The sequence below is a fragment of the Condylostylus longicornis genome, unplaced genomic scaffold (genome assembly GCF_029603195.1).
Source record: "Condylostylus longicornis isolate FDR11 unplaced genomic scaffold, ASM2960319v2 ptg000048l, whole genome shotgun sequence".
NCBI lineage: Eukaryota > Metazoa > Arthropoda > Insecta > Diptera > Dolichopodidae > Condylostylus > Condylostylus longicornis.
The window spans coordinates 18,356,620-18,378,914 of record NW_026578017.1 but is presented as its reverse complement, the minus strand read 5'-3'; the positions used below and the strand labels follow the sequence as shown (position 1 = coordinate 18,378,914).

The 22,295-nt window shown below is 26.4% G+C and overlaps 5 protein-coding genes across 8 annotated transcripts; 3 read left to right on the top strand and 2 right to left on the bottom strand.

Annotated features, from left to right (window-relative positions):
* Nucleotides 1-670: 670 nt before the first annotated feature.
* LOC129610738 (WASH complex subunit 2) lies at nt 671-6,369 on the bottom strand. Its single transcript, XM_055523408.1, has 7 exons — nt 6,241-6,369; nt 6,120-6,180; nt 6,003-6,043; nt 5,700-5,891; nt 5,515-5,642; nt 1,321-5,462; nt 671-1,227 (listed from the first exon to the last, which is right to left on the bottom strand). The coding sequence occupies exons 1-7, from the start codon at nt 6,241-6,243 to the stop codon at nt 1,103-1,105; spliced, it is 4,692 nt and encodes a 1,563-aa protein (XP_055379383.1). The 5' UTR covers nt 6,244-6,369; the 3' UTR covers nt 671-1,102.
* Nucleotides 6,370-6,812: 443 nt separating this feature from the next.
* LOC129611000 (poly(A) RNA polymerase GLD2-like) lies at nt 6,813-11,005 on the top strand. Its single transcript, XM_055523897.1, has 2 exons — nt 6,813-6,963; nt 7,063-11,005. The coding sequence occupies exon 2, from the start codon at nt 7,149-7,151 to the stop codon at nt 9,726-9,728; it is 2,580 nt and encodes an 859-aa protein (XP_055379872.1). The 5' UTR covers nt 6,813-6,963; nt 7,063-7,148; the 3' UTR covers nt 9,729-11,005.
* A 1,571-nt stretch (nt 11,006-12,576) lies between these two features.
* On the top strand, nt 12,577-18,296 carry LOC129610882 (receptor expression-enhancing protein 5). Of its 3 annotated transcripts, none has more exons than XM_055523656.1 (4): nt 12,577-12,840; nt 17,271-17,503; nt 17,564-17,663; nt 17,740-18,296. In XM_055523656.1, the coding sequence occupies exons 1-4, from the start codon at nt 12,711-12,713 to the stop codon at nt 17,814-17,816; spliced, it is 540 nt and encodes a 179-aa protein (XP_055379631.1). In that variant the 5' UTR covers nt 12,577-12,710; the 3' UTR covers nt 17,817-18,296. The 3 variants fall into 3 exon arrangements, with proteins under 3 accessions (XP_055379631.1, XP_055379634.1, XP_055379632.1); XM_055523659.1 differs by lacking the exon at nt 12,577-12,840 and adding an exon at nt 16,070-16,227; XM_055523657.1 differs by lacking the exon at nt 12,577-12,840 and adding an exon at nt 16,779-16,936.
* A 38-nt stretch (nt 18,297-18,334) lies between these two features.
* LOC129610883 (probable 28S ribosomal protein S16, mitochondrial) lies at nt 18,335-18,940 on the bottom strand. The gene is made up of 3 exons (XM_055523660.1): nt 18,750-18,940; nt 18,623-18,693; nt 18,335-18,565 (listed from the first exon to the last, which is right to left on the bottom strand). Exons 1-3 carry the CDS (start codon nt 18,864-18,866, stop codon nt 18,352-18,354), a joined length of 402 nt encoding a protein of 133 aa, XP_055379635.1. The 5' UTR covers nt 18,867-18,940; the 3' UTR covers nt 18,335-18,351.
* A 1,153-nt stretch (nt 18,941-20,093) lies between these two features.
* On the top strand, nt 20,094-21,989 carry LOC129610723 (cyclin-dependent kinase 2). 2 transcript variants are annotated; one of them, XM_055523393.1, is made up of 5 exons: nt 20,094-20,340; nt 20,885-21,080; nt 21,132-21,242; nt 21,334-21,693; nt 21,749-21,989. In XM_055523393.1, the coding sequence occupies exons 1-5, from the start codon at nt 20,216-20,218 to the stop codon at nt 21,863-21,865; spliced, it is 909 nt and encodes a 302-aa protein (XP_055379368.1). In that variant the 5' UTR covers nt 20,094-20,215; the 3' UTR covers nt 21,866-21,989. The 2 variants fall into 2 exon arrangements, with proteins under 2 accessions (XP_055379368.1, XP_055379369.1); XM_055523394.1 differs by lacking the exon at nt 20,094-20,340 and adding an exon at nt 20,740-20,833.
* The last annotated feature ends 306 nt before the right edge of the window (nt 21,990-22,295 follow it).

Below are 22,295 nucleotides of genomic sequence, written 5' to 3'. Positions count from 1 at the left end.
GATTTAAAATAATTTTATACTTACATATTAAAAATTAACCAAGAAAAAATTTTTTTATATTATTTTTAACGTAATGATAGTCAAATTTATTTACTGAATTACTACGTCAGACTGTCTGCATATAAAAGAAATCTACAATTTTGACGCTTAATTGACTTTTTTTAAACGTTTAAGAATTTAAACTTTGACTGAAAGTAAAAACGCAGTAGAGTATTCGTAAACTCAGACAACTCAGATTTTGTAAAATTTGACGTTTAAGAATTTACCATAACTTATATGTTTAGCATTCATTTTCATCTTTAAAATTCAAAAATTAAACGTTTAAAAAAGACTCAAACTTAATTGCAAAACGGAATCATATACCAGACATAAAAAACAAATTTGTTTCCAAGTATATGTAAATTGGTAAGAAATACAGTAAAAAAAGAAAAAATCAGTAATTTAAATAACATTTTCAAAATTGAATATTTAATTTTTATATTACAATAAAAAATACATTTTTTGATAATACATTTTATCTAAGTAATTGTAATTTTTTTTTGTAATTTAAGGCTATTACAATTTTTAATAAACATTGAACAAATCATAACAAAAAATTTTATACACAAAAGAATATTATAAATAAACAAATAGCCAAAAAAAATATGGAATTCTTTGAAAGAGTAAATAATACGTACTTGTATTCGAATAGAAATAATTATTTTAATAATTTAAATGAAGATCAATTTTAATTTTGCTTTCGAAAACTTATTTTTATTGAGAAGTATTTTCCCGTATATTATTTTTTACTATATGAACTTATACTTTCATATTGTAATTTGTAATTTTATATTTTGATATAAAAATAAAAATTTGTTCTTTTAAATACAAGAAAAAAATGTTTGTATAGTATTTTGAACTTAAAAATATTACTAAATATTTCATTAATATTTGATCATTTTGGAAATGTTTTTAAAAATTATAAAAAAAAAATATGTAGTATTTATAATAACCCCCAAAAATCACAGGACAAATTAATGTTTATTGATACCACAAATAATTTGTAAAGATTTTCTTTTCAATTGTTTCCAACCAACATCGCCACTTTAATTAATAGATATTTTCAATCAAGTAAATCCGCCAGCGGATTGTTAGTATCTTCAATTTTTGTAACTTTCTTTTCAACGAATCGTTTAGGGACTGCACCACGATTTGGTTGAGATTTGTTTAATATTTTAGATGTTCCAGCTATATACACAAAAAAAAAATTTACATTTGTAAAAATATTTTTATATTAATTGTGTTATAAAATTCTATATTAAAAGACTAGGAAAAACCTACCTTTAGCAATTTTATTAGTTCCAAACAAATCATCATCTTCATCGTCTTCAATGTCATCAAAAAGACTTTGCTTTATTCTATGTTCTTTCATGTTTTTTGTTTGTTTTAACACGGTTTTAGGTTTTGTTTGAGTGTTATAATCATAATTATTGTTCTTTTTTGAGCTAATGGTAACACTATTACCGCCAAATAATGAATCGTCTTCTTCATCATCACTAGAAAATAAACCTTTCGATTTGTTATTGGATAATTTCTTTGAACTGGAAACACTCAAAACATCATTTTGTTGATGTGGTTCCAGAATGTCGGATACAGGCTTAGATATGCTTATTTTTTTAAATATTTCGCTACTGCTTTGATCATAAGATTGTTTGTCGTTTTGTTGGTTTTGACTTAAATTTTTTCCAATGCTAGAAGAATTTGTTGTTTGAGAAGAAATCACTTTAACAAATGGAGACGAAAACAAATCATCGTCATCGTTTTCAGGATTACTACTCAAACCTCCACTTTTAATCATATTTTGATTCGGTGGACTAGCACAAAAATTGGCATCTGAACTAGAGGTTTTTTTATTAAAATTTAATGTAGGCACTTGTTTGCAATCGTTGTCAAAATCTGATTTAGGCTTATTTTTAGGCGATTCAATATTACTAAAAATTTCATCACTAATACTTTGTGTTTGACGATCTGGAATAGCTGTTTTAGGATCCCAAAATTCATTAACGTTTTTAAAATAATTATTTTGATTAATTAAAGACTTTATACATTCGTTATGTTGAACTTGATGAGATGAATCCTTTTTTATGAAAGACAATTGCTTGGTCTGATTTGGCGCTTTCAAATCTTCATCACTATCGTCAAATAATGAATTATTACGTTTCAAATTCTTTTCACTTGTTATATTTTTAATTTTAACTTCTGTGCTGGTGTCCAAATTTGAAAAAAATGATTGATGCTCTTCTGTATTTTGAATGGATTTACGTTTCGTATTTCGGGGTTCTTCACATCGCGATATTTGTTTGTTCATTGACTTGAAATCTTTTTCTGAGTCAGAAAAATTGTCATTATCAATAATAGATTTGCGATAGCTTTCTTGGCGAGCTTTTCTTGTTGATGGTCTTCGTTTAACTAAAATTTTGGCTCTACTTTTGTTCAAACCAATTAATTTCCCCTCTGTTGTTATATCACTGGGTTCTGACTTAGTTACTTTACTAATTTCTTTAGAGTTTATATCCTCGTTAAATTCTGTTTTAACATTTGAGAAAGATTCCTTGTTTTTCACAGGTCGTTTCGCACCAGGAAGTAAAGCCGATACATTAATATTTAGCTCATTTGCAAGTTTTAGCACAGATTCCGATTCATTAATTGATTTATGTATTTCCGTACTTTTACCCTCCTGTTGTAGCGTTTTTGACGGCTTTTGAGCAATTTTTTCAGGTGCAACAAAAACTTTTTCTGATTGTGGTACTTCATCATGTGTTGATACGGGTGCACTAAGCGATTTGCTTAAATTAACATACTTTTCATCTAATTTTGTTTTAACATCATCAACTTTTAACTTTACATTTACCAATGCAGAACCTAAATCGATATCATTTGAAGCAAATGTATTTGTATTAGACTTAGTTAAATGAGAATCATTATTTACGTTACATGAATTTTCTTTGAAATAATCATCTGGCGGTGGTTCTTCGCTTATCATATAATTTGATTTTATATCTTTCTCGAATTTTACTTCGGCGGGATTATCAAAGTCTTCGTTAAACAAATTCTCCGAATTTTTTTTGTTGTCGTCCACATAATCGTCTGGAGGGATATCATCAAATAATCCAATATGATTATCATTATAAGATTTGAAATTTACATGCGTCTTAGTTGCATCTTTTGCGTGCACCATAACATCTTCTGAAGTTATATTTTGATTAAATATTTCTTCATCTTCGGGTGGGATATCAGAAAATAAAAGGGAATATACTTCATTTTTCATCTGAACAGAACTACCCTCACTAGTTTCCACTATATTATTAACTTTATTTTCCGTGTTCAAAACTTTATCAAATTCTTCAAAAGTATTGTGCATCAGTATTTCACTACCTTCATCTTGGCTAGTTACAATTTTTCTAGTTTCATCTAGAACTTCATCGTTAACATGTTGATAAGAAGACTGTGATAAATCTTTTGTTAATTCTGTAGAAATATTTGCTATAAAATCTTGTTTGTTGCCAACATGTATTTTTTCTTTTACTTCTGTTTTATCTAAACTACCAGAGTCTTTTGTATTTTGATTATTTACATTTGACGATGAAACGTGATTTGCTTCTGTATTATTTTCCAAAGTATTTTTAGTAATTGCACTAGTTTTTTCACTAGATAATTTCAAATTCACGTTCAAGTTCGATTGAACCTCATCTGTTAATAGAGGTAAGCGTTTTTGAATGACCTCTGGACTCTTTTCAGAGTTTGTTGGAAAATTTATATCCATTGGTGGAATTGGAGGAGGCGATTTGACAGATACTTTTTCACTATTTCCGCTTTGTTTTTTGAGAATAGATTCAATGCTTTTATTTGTAATGTCTTTTTCTTCAGCCCCTGCAAAATCGGAACTCAGTTTTTTTTGTGCTTTTTTTGTGCTAAATAAGCTATCATCATCGTCAGACCAGTCACTTGAAAATAAAGTTCCAGTTTGTTCAGTACTAACACCTTTCTTCTCACAAGGCGTTTTTAATTTATCTTGAGTTAAAGTTGAGTTTCTCAAACCAGAATCTATTTTATTGTTTGATGTTTCAGACTTTTCTTCCGAATCTTGTAAAACACTTTCATCAATCTTTTTTATTTGCGATTCAGAGCACTGAACTTTTATTTCTTGTTCTAGATTACCTTCAATAAAAGTATTGTCGTCTGTTTTATTGCCATAAATTTTTGAGTCCTTAACTCTTGAAGCTTGGAAGAGATTATCAAAATCGTCTTCAGGCGGCTCATCGTCAAAGAGATTTGCAATTTTTGTTTTATATAGAAGAGCAGAGCTTAATGAGCCTGATATCTTATCTTCAGTTTTAATAGGAAGAAATAAATCCACTTCATCTTCAAAATCATCGAATAGATTACGTGCATTATTTGGATATAAAAGTAAATCTCTGCCTTTCTTATTATTATTTTCATTTTCATTATTTTCCTGTGTAATCTTGCTTAAAATGTCAATCTTAGTCTTACTTGAATTGTTGATTGTTGAAGAAAAACTCTCAGAATTAACATCCGCTTTTCTATTCTCCGACTCAGGTTCACTGTCTGAATAAAATAAATTTACTTTTTTAGATATACTAGTTTGCATAGTTTTACTGGCCGATTTTTCATTAATTTCCCTAACAAGAGAATCGAAGTCATTTTCGCTAAACAACGCATCATTTGTTTTTGCCAGACTGTCATTTTGAATTAAATAATTTTCTTTCGAAGTTTGCCTATCAGATTTCCTATAGTTAGATTTTCCATCAGTGAAGAGGGCTTTTGATTGCGTATCTAAACGTTCACTAACAAAATTTTGGTTGGATTCCTTTAAAGTTTCGTCTAAATCTAAATCGGGAGGTTCATCAGAAAATATGTTGGATACTTTAGGAAGTATTTCACGTTTCATACTTTGCTCCGATTTCAAAGTCTGGTGTTTTTTAACCGAGTTGATCCTGCTCTTATCCTTGTTATTTTCACGCTCTGAATCCGAACTTTCAGATAAACGCTTTTCTTTTGGTTTATGGACGTAGTATTTTTCTTCAGTAATCCGTTCTACTTTTTTGCTCTTAGTTTTTCGAGTATCCTCAGATGAAGTTTTAGATAAAAATGTATTAGATGATATCGCTTCTTCATCAGATGATGGATCGAACTTATTATTAAGCTTTCTTGTTTGATGTGATAAAACTCGACTGATACTCCAAACAGAACTTCCGGATTCAGATATTGTCGGCCCAATGCTTGGTAAAGATATGTTTTCGGCAGAATCATCTGAAAACTCCTCTGGCGCATTCCCTTTTTCAGAAGCACTCTCGTCATCTGAATCCAGCAGCCCAATATGCCACTTCTCGTTCCACTCTTCTGATCCAATTAAAGCTGGTAAACGTTTTGCATATAAATTTTTTGGCCGATATATTATAGTACTAAAAGTTTTATAAATTATCTTATTTTACATTTATAAATTTGGTTGATTACCTTTTCGCTTGTTCATCCTCTTCATCTGAATCATCCAAATTTAATAAAACTTTTTCATAACAATTTTCTAACATCTTCAGATTGTTGTCCAAAATTATTTTTAATGTTTCATTGGGGTTATAAACTTTCTGGAAAAAAGCAGATTAAAGGAAAACATATTTTTGTGTCTTTTGCAAAAAATTAACCATTTCGTTTTCTATAGAAACTTGTTTGGGTTTAGTTTCATCATCATCAAAAACACGGCTTTCAACAAATTGAGTCTTAGACAATGCTGACAGTTTATTTGATGCATTTTCAAAGGCAATACAAGATTTTTCGAGATTAATGTCCATTTTATTTAAATTAGCTTTTGTAGTATTTGCTCGAGTTGATAAATTCTAAAAATACATAAACTTATTATGTTGGTAGGTAAATATATTTAGAAAGCCAACATTCTGCTAAATTGGATCACATTAAAATTTCTGTAATAATTTGAAAAATAAACTTACATTGGAAATACTTTTCATAAGTTCCAACAATTGTGAATCACCTGCAATTTTTTTTTAATTATCGATAAAATACATATGTTAATAATGTTGGTACAACAATGATTATCAAAAACTTGCCTTCGAGATTCCAATTTGAAGCATTTTTCTTTACATCTTCGAAAGTCCAATGCACCGGTGCCTAATTTTTAAGAATTCAAAATATTTTAATATTTCTTTAATATTAAAAATTATATCTTACCATTGAGTAACATTTAAAAGTTTAAACTAAATATAATAATTGTAAAAATAAAAGTTTTTACTATACTTGTAATTCGTATTATCAAAACTGCATATGTAAAATGTCAATACCAGCTGAAAACTGAATTGGACTTCTTTGCCCTGTCGCTATAATAATTTTTGTAGCCACACAGATGGGATACGCGACACATGAAAACAATGATAGAACATAACTTGAAAAATGTATCATGCGTGTAAAAATGTTTTTATGAAAATAAATTGCATTTATTTCAATAAATCATATAAAGAATTTACGTAAAACCAAAAATATATCTACCAGAGTAAATATATATACCTACCCACATATGTATGTATATTGATTCCAAGTACACTACTAATAATTTCACAAAGTCATTTTCAAATTTGCAACATTAAATTTAATTTTTTTTTACAACATTAAAATTAATTTAATGAGCGGTTCAGAATTTTTCAAGCTAATAAACCATAATTAATTCTCAAACTTAATTTTATGTTGAAATTACATTTAATATCGATAGTTTTTATTCATATTTTTGAAAGAAACACTTTGAAAATACATATATGTATGTATGTACGTACTTATGTTATACTTTATCACCCCGTACTAATAAAGTGAGTCTCCAAAACTTATTTTTAAAAATTCGTCTGCGTGTAGTGTTTTCGTAATGTTCATACATTTATCAATGTTTAGTTTCTAATAAATAAAGTAATTTCGTTCAAATTATATTCTAAAATTTATAAATTTAAATTACATTATATACATATGTACATTACAATACCTACTTAAATTTTATTTATGTTTTAGGTGTTGTCTATAATAACTAGGGAGCCCACCAAAACTTAGTGGGAAAAATATGCCTGAAATAATCAGTTGTTTTAAATATCAGTTAAATGGCACAAGATAAAATTAAAAATACGTATCTTCATACGCATCACAGCAGAAGTATTTCCAGCAAAACTAATGATATATCCTCTACACAAAAAAATGTTCACTTTGCCAAAGAAAACTTCTCATCTGTCGTTAATGTTTCAAAAAATAAACAAGAACGCAATAGGAAAAAAGCAATTATCATTAAAAGTAAAATGAAAAATATAAACATGAATACTAATTTTAATGACGGAAATGAATTAAGTAGCCCAAATAAAAATCTATTACATATAAGGAGAAACATTGATAACAATAATATTAAAACTTTTCAAAATCAAAATATTCATTCATATAAATATCCACAAAAATCATGTGGTAGCAGTGCGAATATAAATACGTCTACAGAATCATTGCGATCTATAGAATCAATCGGAAACTGCTTTACGAGTGTATCTGCACCTTCGCTAACTAAGAATTTAGTTGACGAAAAAAATAATTTTCTTGCTCCCACTCATATACAAATAACAAATAACCGTGGCCTGCATCAAACATTTTTATCAAATCAACCAATTTTGAATTTCAATTCTAAACTATGTTCCCAACAAGAAAATTCTGAAAATTGGAGCCCTCGCAATGCTCAATTCAGTCAATATGCAAAAAATATTAATGAAGTGCACTCCAATGAAGCTAAAAACTCAATTCCAACGAAAAGTGTTTCCTTAGCGAATACTAACAAATCAAGTTCTAATTTTAAGCAGCAAAATATTTTGAAAAATAATTTTTCTACATATGCGAAAGGAATAAACAACAATTGTTATGTTAACCAGGATGTAAATGGTCCCTCTTCAAATTCATCAGTAAATCAACACTGCAATCGAGTCAAGACCCATCAAAATTATAATAATTTGACGTATGTTGTTACTGAAAAAGAAAATGTGAGGAGTTCATGTAATGAAAAACAAAAATCAGAAATGTCAAATTTAAAAACAGAAAATAACTGTTCTGAAAACTTTAATGCTTCTTGTATTTCATTGTCAAAAAGTAAACCAAGTGATATAGAAGCTAATTCATTAAAAACCTTTGATTTATTCGATACTGAACAATCAAACAATGTCTTTCTTCCAACTAAAAATAATACCATTTACGCTAAAAATACGTTGGAGCCACCAATATATACTAATCAAGAATATCGCACCGTAGCTCAAATTTTTCCAAACTATGCTTCAACAGCTCCACCCGAGTACGAAAACTTACACAAAATCCATAATTACAATTTTTTACAGCAAAACTTGACATATTTTGACACAAAACCGAACTTCAATGTGATAAATGTACATAGTCCGCATAGAACTTTTCATCAGCCGGAGTCATCAACAATTTACATGAATAATCAATCAACATTATCTCGATCGCCAAAAAGAATAGAAAAAAGAAATACTCATGGGAAAAAAACTTGGTTTCCAACTTTAAAATCATTCCACACAACTGGAAATACACCGCCCGATAGATTTTTAGCGAAGTCTTACTTAATGGAAGTTAAACTTACTCCGAAACAAATGTTGAACAATTCAGAATGGGATAAACTGTCTTCTGAAATTTGGCAGAAATTTTCATTACACCAGCAAAAAGAACTAACATATCGGAAAAAAATATACCTCTGGAAATATCTTTACTTATCAATAAAGAGAAATTTCCCTCGCTATGGTCTTTATTTAGTTGGATCAACAATAACTGGATTTGGAACTAATAGTTCAGATGTTGATATGTGTCTTGTACACAGAGCGTCATTTGCCTTAGATTCGAGATTTGAAGCAATTTCACATTTAAATAATATTCAAGAATATTTAAAAACTTTGGAAATTTTTGAACAATTTCATTTGATTGAAGCCAAAGTTCCAATTTTAAGATTTTCTGATTTAAACAACTCGATTGAGGTTGATTTAAATTTTAATAACAGTGTTGGGATCCGAAATACCCATTTGTTATATTGTTATTCACAACTCGACTGGAGATTACGACCTCTTGCTTTAACTGTAAAACTTTGGGCCCGGTATCACAATATAAATAATGCAAAAACTATGACTATATCAAGTTATTCCCTGGTCCTGATGGTAATACATTTTTTGCAATTTGGTGTCAATCCACCAGTTCTTCCATGTTTACATGAAATGTATCCAGAAAAATTTAATATTATACTTACTTCAAATGAGTTTGGATTTGTTGATATGATTGAAGAAATTAAGCCATATAAGTCGGAAAACAACAAAACTTTGGGAGAATTATTTTTACTATTTCTTGAATATTATAGCTATTTTAATTATTCTAAATATGCGATATCCATTCGCACTGGAAAATTATTACTAATAGATGAATGCCGCAAAGTTCAAAGCGTAAAAAATGATATTCACCAATGGAGAGAATTATGCATAGAAGAGCCATTTGATTTAACTAATACAGCCAGGTCTGTTTATGATAGTGAAACTTTCGATAAAATTAAAAATATATTTTTAACATCATGGCAAATTTTAAAAAATACAATGGAACTGAACAATATTTTTGCACCGTTATATATTTTCCAAGAGACAAAAGTTCCAAAAAATTAAATTAATTTCATAAATTTCTATAACAGTTAAAAAATTAAAAAAAAAAAAATTTGCATAGGTATAAAAAATCAAAAAGCAAAAAAAAATACAAAAATATAAAAAATAAAAAAAAGCTCAAATTATATTAGTCATATTTCATGAAATATTTGAAAATATGTTCTTGTAGAAATGGAGAAAATTTAAATCTATGTATTGTCAATATCAAATAAGTTGTCAGAATTAGTATTGTATCTATTATTGAATTCCGAAAATTTAAAGTGTTAGGAGTGAATATGTGGCTAACAGAAGCTGATCATATTTTGAATGCATACCTATACAAATTTTTTAATTTAATTTACAATCGTTTAAAAACTTTAATGCGTAGACAACAGTGCAAACCTTTAATTTTGTTTCAAGTAATCCAAAAAGGATGTCTACTACATACATAATTGTAATGCTATTGCATGAAAATTTGTAAATTTTAAAATAGGTCCGGTTTATATGTACTTACATACACTTCATAATATGAAAAATGCTTAAACCACATATTACAATAGATACATACATATATGTACATATTTATATATTAAACATAGTTAAGTGTATTAAATTTGATTAATTACTTAAATATTCATTATATTATAACTATAAAGTTCTATGTGTATTATATATCTTTATATATTCTGTCTAAGTTAAATATTTTGCAAGTTGTACATTAAGTTTGGAAAATTCATTTATTTATCTCTTGCTAATATTATGTGGTGAAATTTTACTTAAATCGTAAATTATACATACATACATACATTCCTTGCCGTATTCCAGTAAGCAAGCATCCCGCATGATATTGTATTAATTGTTATAATCAAAGTTGATTTTCAAATAATTTAATATAAAATAAATTCAGAGAGCGAAAAATCAAAAATTTGGTCATGTTTTCTCTTTCATTAAATCAATATGTAAAAAATATTGCGTTATTGTAGATGGGTTTAAAGTCCTTTTTAGTAAATATTTAACATTTGAATTTTAAATGATTGAATCACAGTACCTGCAATTTTTTTGTGCTATGCATACATATGTAATATAAAATCATAATGATAGTGTAATATAAAATTTTTGTATATCTCTTAATTTTGTCAACCTAAAAATTATACTTTATGGTATTATCTGCAATCATAAATTAAGCTCCAATTTTTGATTTTCACTTACCGTAATTAAGTACACATCCTTATTATATATATATGTATGTATGAATGTATATGCAAATGAGTGTTCCCACTTGCATTATGTGCAAACAAAATTTCCACATTAATACAAAATAATAAATAAAAGTGTTAAATGTATTTTTTTTTTTAATTATTTTTTGGTAAAGGTAATGAAATTATAAAGATAATAAAATTATTTTATCAGAACATACGTGTAGCTTCTAGCTGATTTGGAGCTCATATAATAAACGCTACTTGAAATTTTCAAATCAAGTCGATTGATTGCATTATTAGCTTGACTTGAAAATTAACGGTACATACGCGCGTTCAAAGATTGAAAATGACAAGTTAATATGAACAGCTAATGTCAAACTAAAGTCGATTTCTGCTTTAAACACAATGAGGCAGCATTTCAAACTGTTGTTGCGTATCATATTTTGCTAATTTAGATGACATTTAGATATTATTTTTTTTTATTATTGTATGTTACTGTATTTTGTTTTTATTATTGTATTATTTATTATATGTTATTTTATTATTGTGTTTTATAACGCGTTGAAGCAAAATTTTTGCAGTTTTCAAGTATTCCATTTTTGAATTGCGGCCCCACTGTGTTTAGGGCATTCAATTAAATTATTTCAATCTTTACAGTATATACACAGATTAAAATCTCAAGTCAAAAATTAGTCCATTATATAAACGAAGTAATGGTTTAAAAAATCTTGTTTCGAAATCGCCATTCTTTTGTCGGCTGAGAAATGAAACAGCGAATAAAGAAATTAGTATTGATTTTGAGTAATTTATTATTAACGTTATTTTCATATTTCTGGTTCCAAGTTTGAGCTGCAGTCGCATCGCCCCTCGCAATTTGTTTTCGTTACTGTAATACGAAAGCGGTTCATTTTATGACTTTCTTCGATAGATTAATAAGAAATGTTTTGATAAGGTACATTATAAAAAAATTGGTTTAATTTTTCTAATGTAGTCTATATGTAATATAGTATTCGAAAATGATGCAGTCAATTTTTGTTGTGTTTCTTACAACTATATTGACGGACCATATCGGTACGATATTAGATTTCCCTGTAAATTTCATACACATAAATATTCCTAGTTTTTTTAATTTTGACGTTTTGTTTTGAACGCTTTTCTTTGTTGATTTGCCATATCGTTACTTCCTTAAAATTCTTTCATTGAAATCTTCGAAACATTAACTTGTAATCACTGCACAACTGCACGATTGCAACAATATCGTTGATCAATAACTTTCCGTTGAAAATTTTTTGAAGCTTCATGAGAGTATTGAATGGAAAATTGAGCATCTATATGTGCTCTAACTCAAAATCTCTACGAAAATTTTAATAAATTTAATTATAAAACGAAACAGCGAAATCTACATGAAATAACAATTATACATCCTAAACCGATTCTAAATTTTCAGTTAGTTAAATAATATCTTAAATTTAAAATATTTTAATTATTTTAAGACATGTTAAATGATATTGGTGCAAGTGTCAAATACATATGTAATTAGATACACAAAAAAGACTCTGCCAAAGTAACAAATAATTAAAAAACCTTATTCAAAATAAAGTGATTACTTATAGTAATTACTATCATGTAGTAATTATTGACAAATCATTTTATAATTTATATGTATTTTTCTATCATTTTCAGACTATAGTGAGTTGTGTTGTTTGCTCCAACACAAATTATCATTCAAGCTACATAATACATAGTGTTTAGTATCTCAAATTCTTTACTATTTTAAAAAAAATATAAAAAAGTACAAATAGTTAAAATGTCGATTCAAGTAGAAAAACTAAGAGAAGATATTACCAAAGCATTGGAGGACAAAAACAAGCCATGGTATAATGCTTTTGATTACGTCGAGAAAAATACTGGTGTGCCTAAATTATACGCGTTCTTAGGTAAGAAAAAAATATATTTTTACTTGAAAAAATAAAAGTTGAATCATTTATTCGTATTGTAGTAGAAAAAGGCATAATAAATTTTTTAACTGTGTTTAACACTATTTGTATAAAATTTGATTTTATTAGTGTTGTTGCTAAGGGTTGTTTAATGTGATGGACGAAAACGCATCGTGGCTTTATTATTAGTTTTTATTTGTTAAATATTGTATATACATACGTATACATATATTTACGTCCATAGATACTTATGCAAGATTTGCAGACCTCTGAGTACATACTAATAAGAACTGCCCGGTTTATGTTATTGAAGTTCAAGGTTTTCTGTTTATGGATATATGCATTAATAAAAAAATCATAATCTTCTATTTGCTTAATTGTAATAGTCAGGTTAATTATATAACTTATTTGACTACTAAAATAAGTATTGCATAAAATTTGATTTGTACTAACATACATATTTAGTTATACATATGTACGTACATATATGGCCATATTTTTAATTGAACTCGTTTTAGTTCCATTCTATAGTACTGTGTCTATCCCACGTTTTCGAAAATAATATCTACATATAATATTTATAGCGAGTACATACATACGTATATTAGATTTAAATTCCATTTACTTTTAAAATTCTTATCAAATGTACACGTTGTTGCAAATCTTTACATAATTTTGTAGGTAATAACACAAAGTATTGAGTAGCCTGAGATAAGAATTTTTGTCTACCTTACTTTGTTTTTAATTTAGTATATGCTCTCAGGAAAAATTAGCATATATTTTTGCCGTTTATGTATTTATTTATGTTATCAATCAAATAACCCCAAGGAAAAAGTTAATATATATTCATTTGTGGGTAATGCACCGATTTGAAAGATTTTCAAAAAATTTTCAAAAAATAAATGAGTATGTACGTAAATCCAATTCATTATTAATAAAAAATTATTCAAATGATTTCATTTCGGAAACAAAAAAATGATTTTTAGCATCCAAATTAAATTTTTAGAGGCACTTCTTTACCAACTTGACTTTGAAAAAATTTTCAAAAACCAATAATAAAATACCTTCAGTACTATCTCAAATAATTTTAATCTTTATTTTTATAATGGTTTAAAAAATCAATGTCAGTGATGCATCTCATATTTAAGAAGATAAAAGTATAAAGCAAAATGTATACATGTAAGAACATATACACATTTACCTACTTAATCAGAAAGTAATTTTAGATAATCTTCTATTTTTTTCCATGCTTTTTCCTAAAATTTTTTTTTGTATCTAAGAATAGATCTTAGTGAAATGATCAAAATCTATTCAAATAAGTATGTATATTATTTTAATGTAGACTTTTTATAAATATTTCTGGGGTACAATAAAAATACACTGACGTTTTCTTTTAATCGATCATATTTAGTTTTGTTATTATTTTTTTGTCAACAAAACAAATATAGAAAACTTTTTTCACTAATTTTGAGATTTTTAGCTATATAAGAACTACGAGTATTATGATCTAAGAAAAACAATTTATTCATTATTCGGTTTGTTAATTTTAATGATTGAGTTTTTGTGAATTTAATTATATTAATTAAAAACTATATTTTTACAAAACAGTTTGATTTTCAGTTTAAAACGAATAATCTATTCAACGAATTTTTAAAGGGATATGTATGTATGCCATTATAGTCAAAAAAATCTTTATTTTATGCTTTCCTGGATTATGATTCGCCTTTTTTCAGCTATTTTTTTTTTTTAATAAAAATTTTGTTTTCTGATTTAATACTTATACTTTTTTCTTTTGTTTTTGAATTTTAACAAAAAAATATACCTAACAAGTATACGAGTCCATTTTTCAATAGCTTTAAAACACTAAAATAAAAATTTTAAATAATAATTTTTTTTTCTTTTTTGAATAATTATGAACAAAATTATGAAAAGCTGAAGTAAACACCTCTTATTTATGTTCTTGATTAATCCACTGATAGAAATAATTTGTTTTACATTTAGCGGATTTCCTTATTGTGCCAATGCTCAATTAAAACAGAAAAATTAATAACGAAATGGTAAGACTCGTGAACTTGTTTTTACCCGGTAAAAGGACTAAAATTATTTTTAGAAATTCTTTTGAGTATTTTTCCCTTTTTTTCTAGGTAAGAAAATAGGAGAAAACATTAAAAATCATGCCAAAATTTATTCAGGAATTAGTATTTTATTTAGGCAAATAGCAAATAGAAAAATTTTATAAAAAAAGTAATTATTATGTATGTAGATCCATAATTAATATTTTTACATCAAACTCCTTTGTTTTGGATTGAATAATTTTATGAAAAAATAACAAAGAAATGGTTTGTAATATTAATTTAAAATTTGCTCGTTACGCAAGGTATTTGTAATAATTTTATTTTTTTCGAACCACAAAAAAACATTTGAAAAAATTTCAAAATGCGATTCTATCTTCAGTTAGTATAGAATAATGTTATTAAGTGGCAAGTCTTTTCAAATTGTTTTAATATAGCCAGATATGTACATTAATTATAAAATACAAGTTTTTATATAATTAGCTTCATCATTTCATTACTTATATAGATTAAGTAAGTTGAGTTTGTAAGTACACTCATAAAGTACATTTATTTTATAATTATATATAAAAAAATTTCGTACTTAAAAAATGGCATATATTTCCTGTTATTGAACATTTTTACTTTACTTAAATTTTTATACTTTTAAATGTTATTTTGGAAAAAGTTATTTTTATTAACAGAAATATCTCATTGCAGCATATAGACGTGTAATGCAAAAGCATACCTATATACCCCCATAGTATTAATTTTCTTTCTCCAATATCAAATTTCTTATTTATACTCTATATGCTTGAATTACAAAATATTTTTCTTAACAAAAATAAAATGCTCGATATTAATAAAATTTGGAATTAAACGTACTTTTATTGAATAAATCTTTATTCTGCAAATATATTTCTATAATATGAAATAATATTGGCTATTTGCTTATTTCTTAAATATAATTTTTTAATAAGAACATTACAAATTAGTAAATTTTATAAGAATGTTCACCTTGCAATACAAACCAAATTAATTGAGAAAAAGTATTTATGCTTTAGTTTATGTACTCTCTTTAAATGTATGTACTTAATGTGATTTTAAATTTAATTGAGGAAACCTATGTTAATTTAGAAAAATTTTTATATATGTAAATAAAAAGATTCATTCTGATCAAGGGTACACACGGTTGAGGAATACCTTCTTATAATTACATATATTGAAAATTCGAAAATAATTTTTTTTAATAGTTAATAATTTGTAATAATGCTAAGACAGATGGATCTTTCTGATATTTATACTCAAATAAATGAAAATAAATTTTTAAAATATGGTGAGTCCAAAATAATTTTTAGAGTTATATGTATTATATCTATGAATAGGATTAATTTAAATTTTAAAATAGAAATTTCAATTGATAATCAATAATCAGTTTGCAAAATGTGAATTAAATTACAAATTTTGATACATATAGTGGATTAATATACATACAAAGCTTAGAACGGTTACATTCTTTTCAGACTGCGTCTTTCAAAGTGTTTTAAAATTCGAAAATTCTTTTAATTTGCATGCATACTAATTTAAAAGATATTGGAGATTATTGTAAAAACTCTTAGAATAGGTTGAATTAATAAAAGTATAAAAATTTGAACAGCGGCAAGTTATATATTTTACATATTTGTTAAAAAAATGTTTAGCTGTTTTATACCCATACTGGTTTCTTTTTTTTATTTATTTTACCGCATACTATTACCCACATACATACATACATATGTGTGTACATACGTTTACTGTTCACGTTTTCAATGCCTTTATTGACAATTTAAAAATTCCAAATGTGTACGTACACACAAATCAGTTTTTTATTCTTCTATAAGCTTTCACATGAAATTGAAGTTTAAGCTCGCATTTGTAGTTTGATAACTTATAATAGTTTTATACTAGGTGCTCTAAAGTAATGGGGAAAAAGTATTCAAAATATAAGAAAGACAAATCACATAAAATTGATTCGGTTGATTTAAATTACAATATTTTATTAAAAGGTACATCTTAAATATAAACTAAAATAGAATTAAGACTTTTTGTAAATATGTACATAAATTCATTTACAAAACAAATGTGAATAATTGTTCATTACTGTCTATCCGCTATGACAAAGAAAATAGATACATATGTAACAGTCATATTCATATAACATGAACATATATATGTATGGCAGATTGTAAAAAAAAAGCTTTCAAACTCAATATTAAAAAACCAACATGGTAATATGTACATATGTAAATTCACTCGCAAAGAAACATAATTAATTATATATGTACATACATTATAAGTTAAAACTTTTAGAAAAAAATATTAAAAAAACTTTATTTACAGGAGCACTTGGATTAACCGCATTATACTTGGTATTTGGTTATGGAGCTGAACTGCTATGTAATATTATTGGAGTTGCGTATCCGGCTTATATTTCAATTCACGCCATCGAAACAGCCACAAAAATTGATGATACTCAATGGTTAACTTACTGGGTTACTTACGCCGTCCTTTCGTTAATAGAATATTTTTCTGTTTTTATTACCTCAATAATTCCACTATATTGGCTTTTAAAAGTAATATCAACTTTTCTTAAAATGCATTTAAACATTTTTTAATTTTCCTTCATTATCTAGTGCATATTTTTAGTATGGTGCATGTTGCCCATCAAAAACAACGGATCAGTTGTTCTTTATAACAAGGTTATTCGGCCGTATTTCTTAAAACATCACAAAGGTAATATAAAATAATTTTACTTTCGTTCAATTATTGTGTAGATATATTAGTAAAATATTATTATTTTTTCTTTTAGCTGCAGACAAAATTCTTGAAAATATTGCCGAAAAAACCAAAGACACTATAAGTGGTGTTTTTGATAAAAACAATTAGGTTTTACAATCAAATTTTTGATTAGTAAATAAAGACATCTGAAGGAAGTAGCATTTATAAAACACAAAGGAAAAAATAAGTTTAAATTAGGTGATTGGCAATACAATCTTAGTTTATCAGACTAGCATAAAATCCTTTTATTACTTTTTTTAAATTAAAATTTTGTGAATTGAGATTTTAAATTTAGAACCATTTGTGCTTTGACGATCTTAAAACAAAACAAAATTTTGTAAAAATTTCTTTTTCCATAACAAAATGTTGAATATTGTTGCGCACTGATTATTAAATTTTATGAAATGGGAACGAAATAATAGTATGTACTTCATTTTTAAACATTCTATAGAATGTTACTTTATATTATAAAATAGTAATTTTGACTTTTAAAATTAAAGATCTTAGATATTTTTATCGTGTAAAAAGAAATTTAAGTGGCTTGAATTATTTATCTTTGAAATAAATATTTAAAGTATTGATAAAAAACCTGCCTTTTTATTTTAATTTTTTTTTATTTAAAACCTAGCTAATTTTATTATTTTCATACACTTTTGACTTCTGTTGTTTCTTCTTTACTTATATTTTGTGATTCCTGGTTTAATTTTTGCCTATTTCTCCAAGCTTGCATGTATGTTCGTGGATGTATAGGTAAGAATCCGGACAAGCCCAATAGTTCAGCAACGGGTTGTGACAAATGCGCTCCTTTACCAATCCAAAATCGTATTCTCTCAAAATTCAAAGAAACTAATTTTTCACTGGAAAAATATACTATTACACTTAATTTGTGTAAGAAAATTTTACTTTAATCATACTTGAATTGATTAGGTAACGGATCATAAGTTCCCACTTGTTCTATTACAGGCTGGTATTGATCTTTTTTTCTCTTAAAAAAAATAAAAAAATATTATATGTATATAAATTTCAAGTTGGATTTCTAACCTCCATAACTACTACATGGAAAAATGGACGATTAGTGCAGCCATGTTTGGCAAAACGTATAATTTTAGCAGATTTTTTATAAAATTTGCCAATTCCACTTGCAGGAGAAAGAGACATTTTTGATTTTATTTTTGTTTTTTGCCTAATATTTGATTTTATAAAAAAAATCCGTATGACAATATGCCCTCAAAATTTTCTACTGACATTTGATAAAAGAAACGAGACTCGAATTAATAGATTCTTGCCACTTATGCTCTAGAAAGCTTGATAATTAAACATTAAATTCTATTTTTCCCCCTTTCTATTGTTCCACTTTAAAATTTTTTTGTTTATGGTGATGTTTATGAAATTTTCAAATTGATTATAACAGTTTTTGGAACAAAAAAAATTTATTAAAACTTTAAGTTATGAAAAATAAAATTTATCGTACACCCTATGTCGTATAACAAAAGCAAAATTTGTATTTTAAATAATACATTATTATTCTTGTTCTTATAACAAAAAAAAATTACTACGTAGGAAATTTTTTCTAATTTCTTTAAACCCATCATTGATCGATCGTATTTTCTCAAAATGTGTTATGGGGTTTTAAAATATGAAATCGCTTGTTAAACTCTATGAAAAGACATTTAAAGCTCAAGTTAATATTATAATGTCTTTAAACGAGCTCTTAAAAAATTTGACCTCACTCCCGAATATGACAGAATATTTCGAAAATCAACTTTTTTTACAACTTACATCCACATCAAATGTCTTTTATGAAAATCTGGTAAATTTGCAAACAGCGTTAAAATTTTCAGAATTATTATATACAGATTTTGTTATGAATAACATGCATAAAGGTCTTATACAAACAAATCTAAAATCAATCCAAGACATCTTCTAGTATAACATCTTATGAAATAACATGGTATGCATATTTAGTAAATAGCAACTTATTCGTTTCTTAACAATATTTTAACTCAAGTATCTTACTAGAAAGTAGTTAGGTTTTTCTGGTGAATGTGCTTTTTTTCACAGAATTATTATTTAATTTTTTAACAATTCATATTAATTTTAATATATTATTTGACTTTGTCAAAAAATAAATAAGTTTATTTCCTATCGATTTATTTTAAACTACCCTCGAGGCACGTTATTTATTAGGATTGAGTTGAGTTATTTTTTTAATTTTTTCTGGCGAAGGGACCAACAAAGTCTCCAAACGGATTTTACAAGTAGTAAGATATCATATTTAACTGCTGATACATCATAAAGCAATCACAAATTTAGCCAAGAGAAAATTATAACCTGGCAAGGACACATCAACTCAATGCGCGGGATTTACTGAGTTGACAAATTATTTATCCACTAGGTTATAAAATCAAAACAAAAGTTTTTGAATTTTTTTATGTTTATAAAAATTTTGTATACACTTTTCTTCATGCAAGAATTTGAAATTGAAATTTGTAATAATTCAATAAATAATGACTGATGTAGGTAAATTTCAAAAAATAGAAAAAATAGGAGAAGGTACCTATGGTATCGTGTATAAGGCAAAAGATAAAAAGACGGGAAAAGATGTTGCTCTGAAGAAAATACGTTTGAAAGGGTAAGATTTAAATATACATATGTAGTTAAAAATTTTTTTTAAAAATCTAATACTGTGAAATATTTACGCATTTATTGCATACTTTGATAAAGAAGAAGGATTATGGGATAGTAAGTATAAGCTCTCAATATTTAATCAAATTTTTATTCCTAGACTTAAATATTTAAATCAAGTTTTGGATATTTTATTTTTTTAATATGTACTTTATTATAAGTGTAATTCAAATGGGAAAATTATATGCAGTTCAAGGTTTTAAGTTAATGTGTATTTGAGTTAAAAATGGTATAGATAAAATATAAAGGATGTCCTTGACGAATGTCAAGGATATTGTACCATTAAAATACAAAAAGAAAAAAAAACAAGCAGAAACATGAAGCCTTGTCATTTTGGTGCTGCGTTGAAAATAAAGAAATTCGTAGCACCACATGATTCGGCTTTGTTTTTCTTTGTAAATATCATCCAAGAGAAGTGGTACATCCAAGCGTTTGTTTATGTATATTTTAGCTTTATAAAATGTGTTTTATTATCAAAAATTTTATTTTAGGGAATCTGAAGGCGTTCCCTCAACAGCAATAAGAGAAATATCCCTTTTAAAGGATCTCAAGCATAATTGTATTGTACAGCTTTTAGATATCGTTATAGCCGATTCAAATTTGTATATGGTATTTGAATATTTGAATATGGATTTAAAAAAACTTATGGACAAAAAAAAAGAAATTCTTGTACCGGAATTGGTTAAGGTAATACACATAAATGTACACTTACATTGTGGGTAATTTAAATGTTTTTAGAGTTATATGTATCAGTTATTAGATGCTTTATGCTTTTGTCATACAAACAGAATATTGCATAGGGATTTAAAACCACAAAATTTATTAGTAGATAACGCAGGTCATATTAAGGTAATGCTTAACATTAAAATAATATACCTACATATGTATGTACATATATAAATACATAATTTTTAATTTTATGTTTCAAAAAATATTTTAGTTAGCTGATTTTGGATTAGCACGGTGTTTTAACGTGCCGATGCGTGCTTATACCCATGAAGTTGTAACGTTATGGTATCGATCACCCGAAATCCTCTTAGGTACGAAATTCTATGCAACAGGCGTCGATATCTGGAGTTTGGGATGTATTTTTTCGGAAATGGTGACAAAGCGGCCTTTATTTCCGGGTGATAGTGAAATCGATCAATTGTATAGAATTTTTCGAACTTTGGGAACTCCAGATGAAAGTACATGGCCAGGAGTAACCCAATTAGCGGATTATACTTCAAGATTTCCAAAGTGGTGTTCAATAAATTTACCTAATGACTTTGACAGTCAAGAAGGATTGGACTTACTTAAAGTAAATTAAGTGCCGAAAGTAAAAACGATTTTCTTTTAATAAAATTAATTTTTAGCAAATGATTGTTTACGATCCCAACGCCAGGATAACCGCAAAAAATGCTATGTTACATCGATATTTTGAGAAAATGCAACAAATAACACAAGTTACTCTGCCGATAGATAATTTATAAATTTAAAAAACATTTTTATAAGCAAAATTGTTAATAGCTTAATATTTAATTGTAATTAAATTATTATTTTGAATAATTTTTGGACATAATAACGAAATAAATTTATTAAAGAAAGATTAGTACATTAATAAATATTTTTTATTATGTGAGATCTAAAACGTTAAATCTTGGATTAACTTGAATTCTTTAGAAAATAAAATAGAAAAATATTTCATATACAGAAGGGCTCGTTTTTGTTCAACAATACCAATCTAAACAATAATTCAATTATCCTATTGGATTCTTGGTTTTAATTAATAAAAATCATGAAATGTATATTTTCTTTCTATATTTCAAATATTATTTTATTTATTTTTTTTCTTTTTGATAATACTCTTACATAAAAAAAGAAAAATCAGAATATGTATAGTAAACAATCATATATGTATAT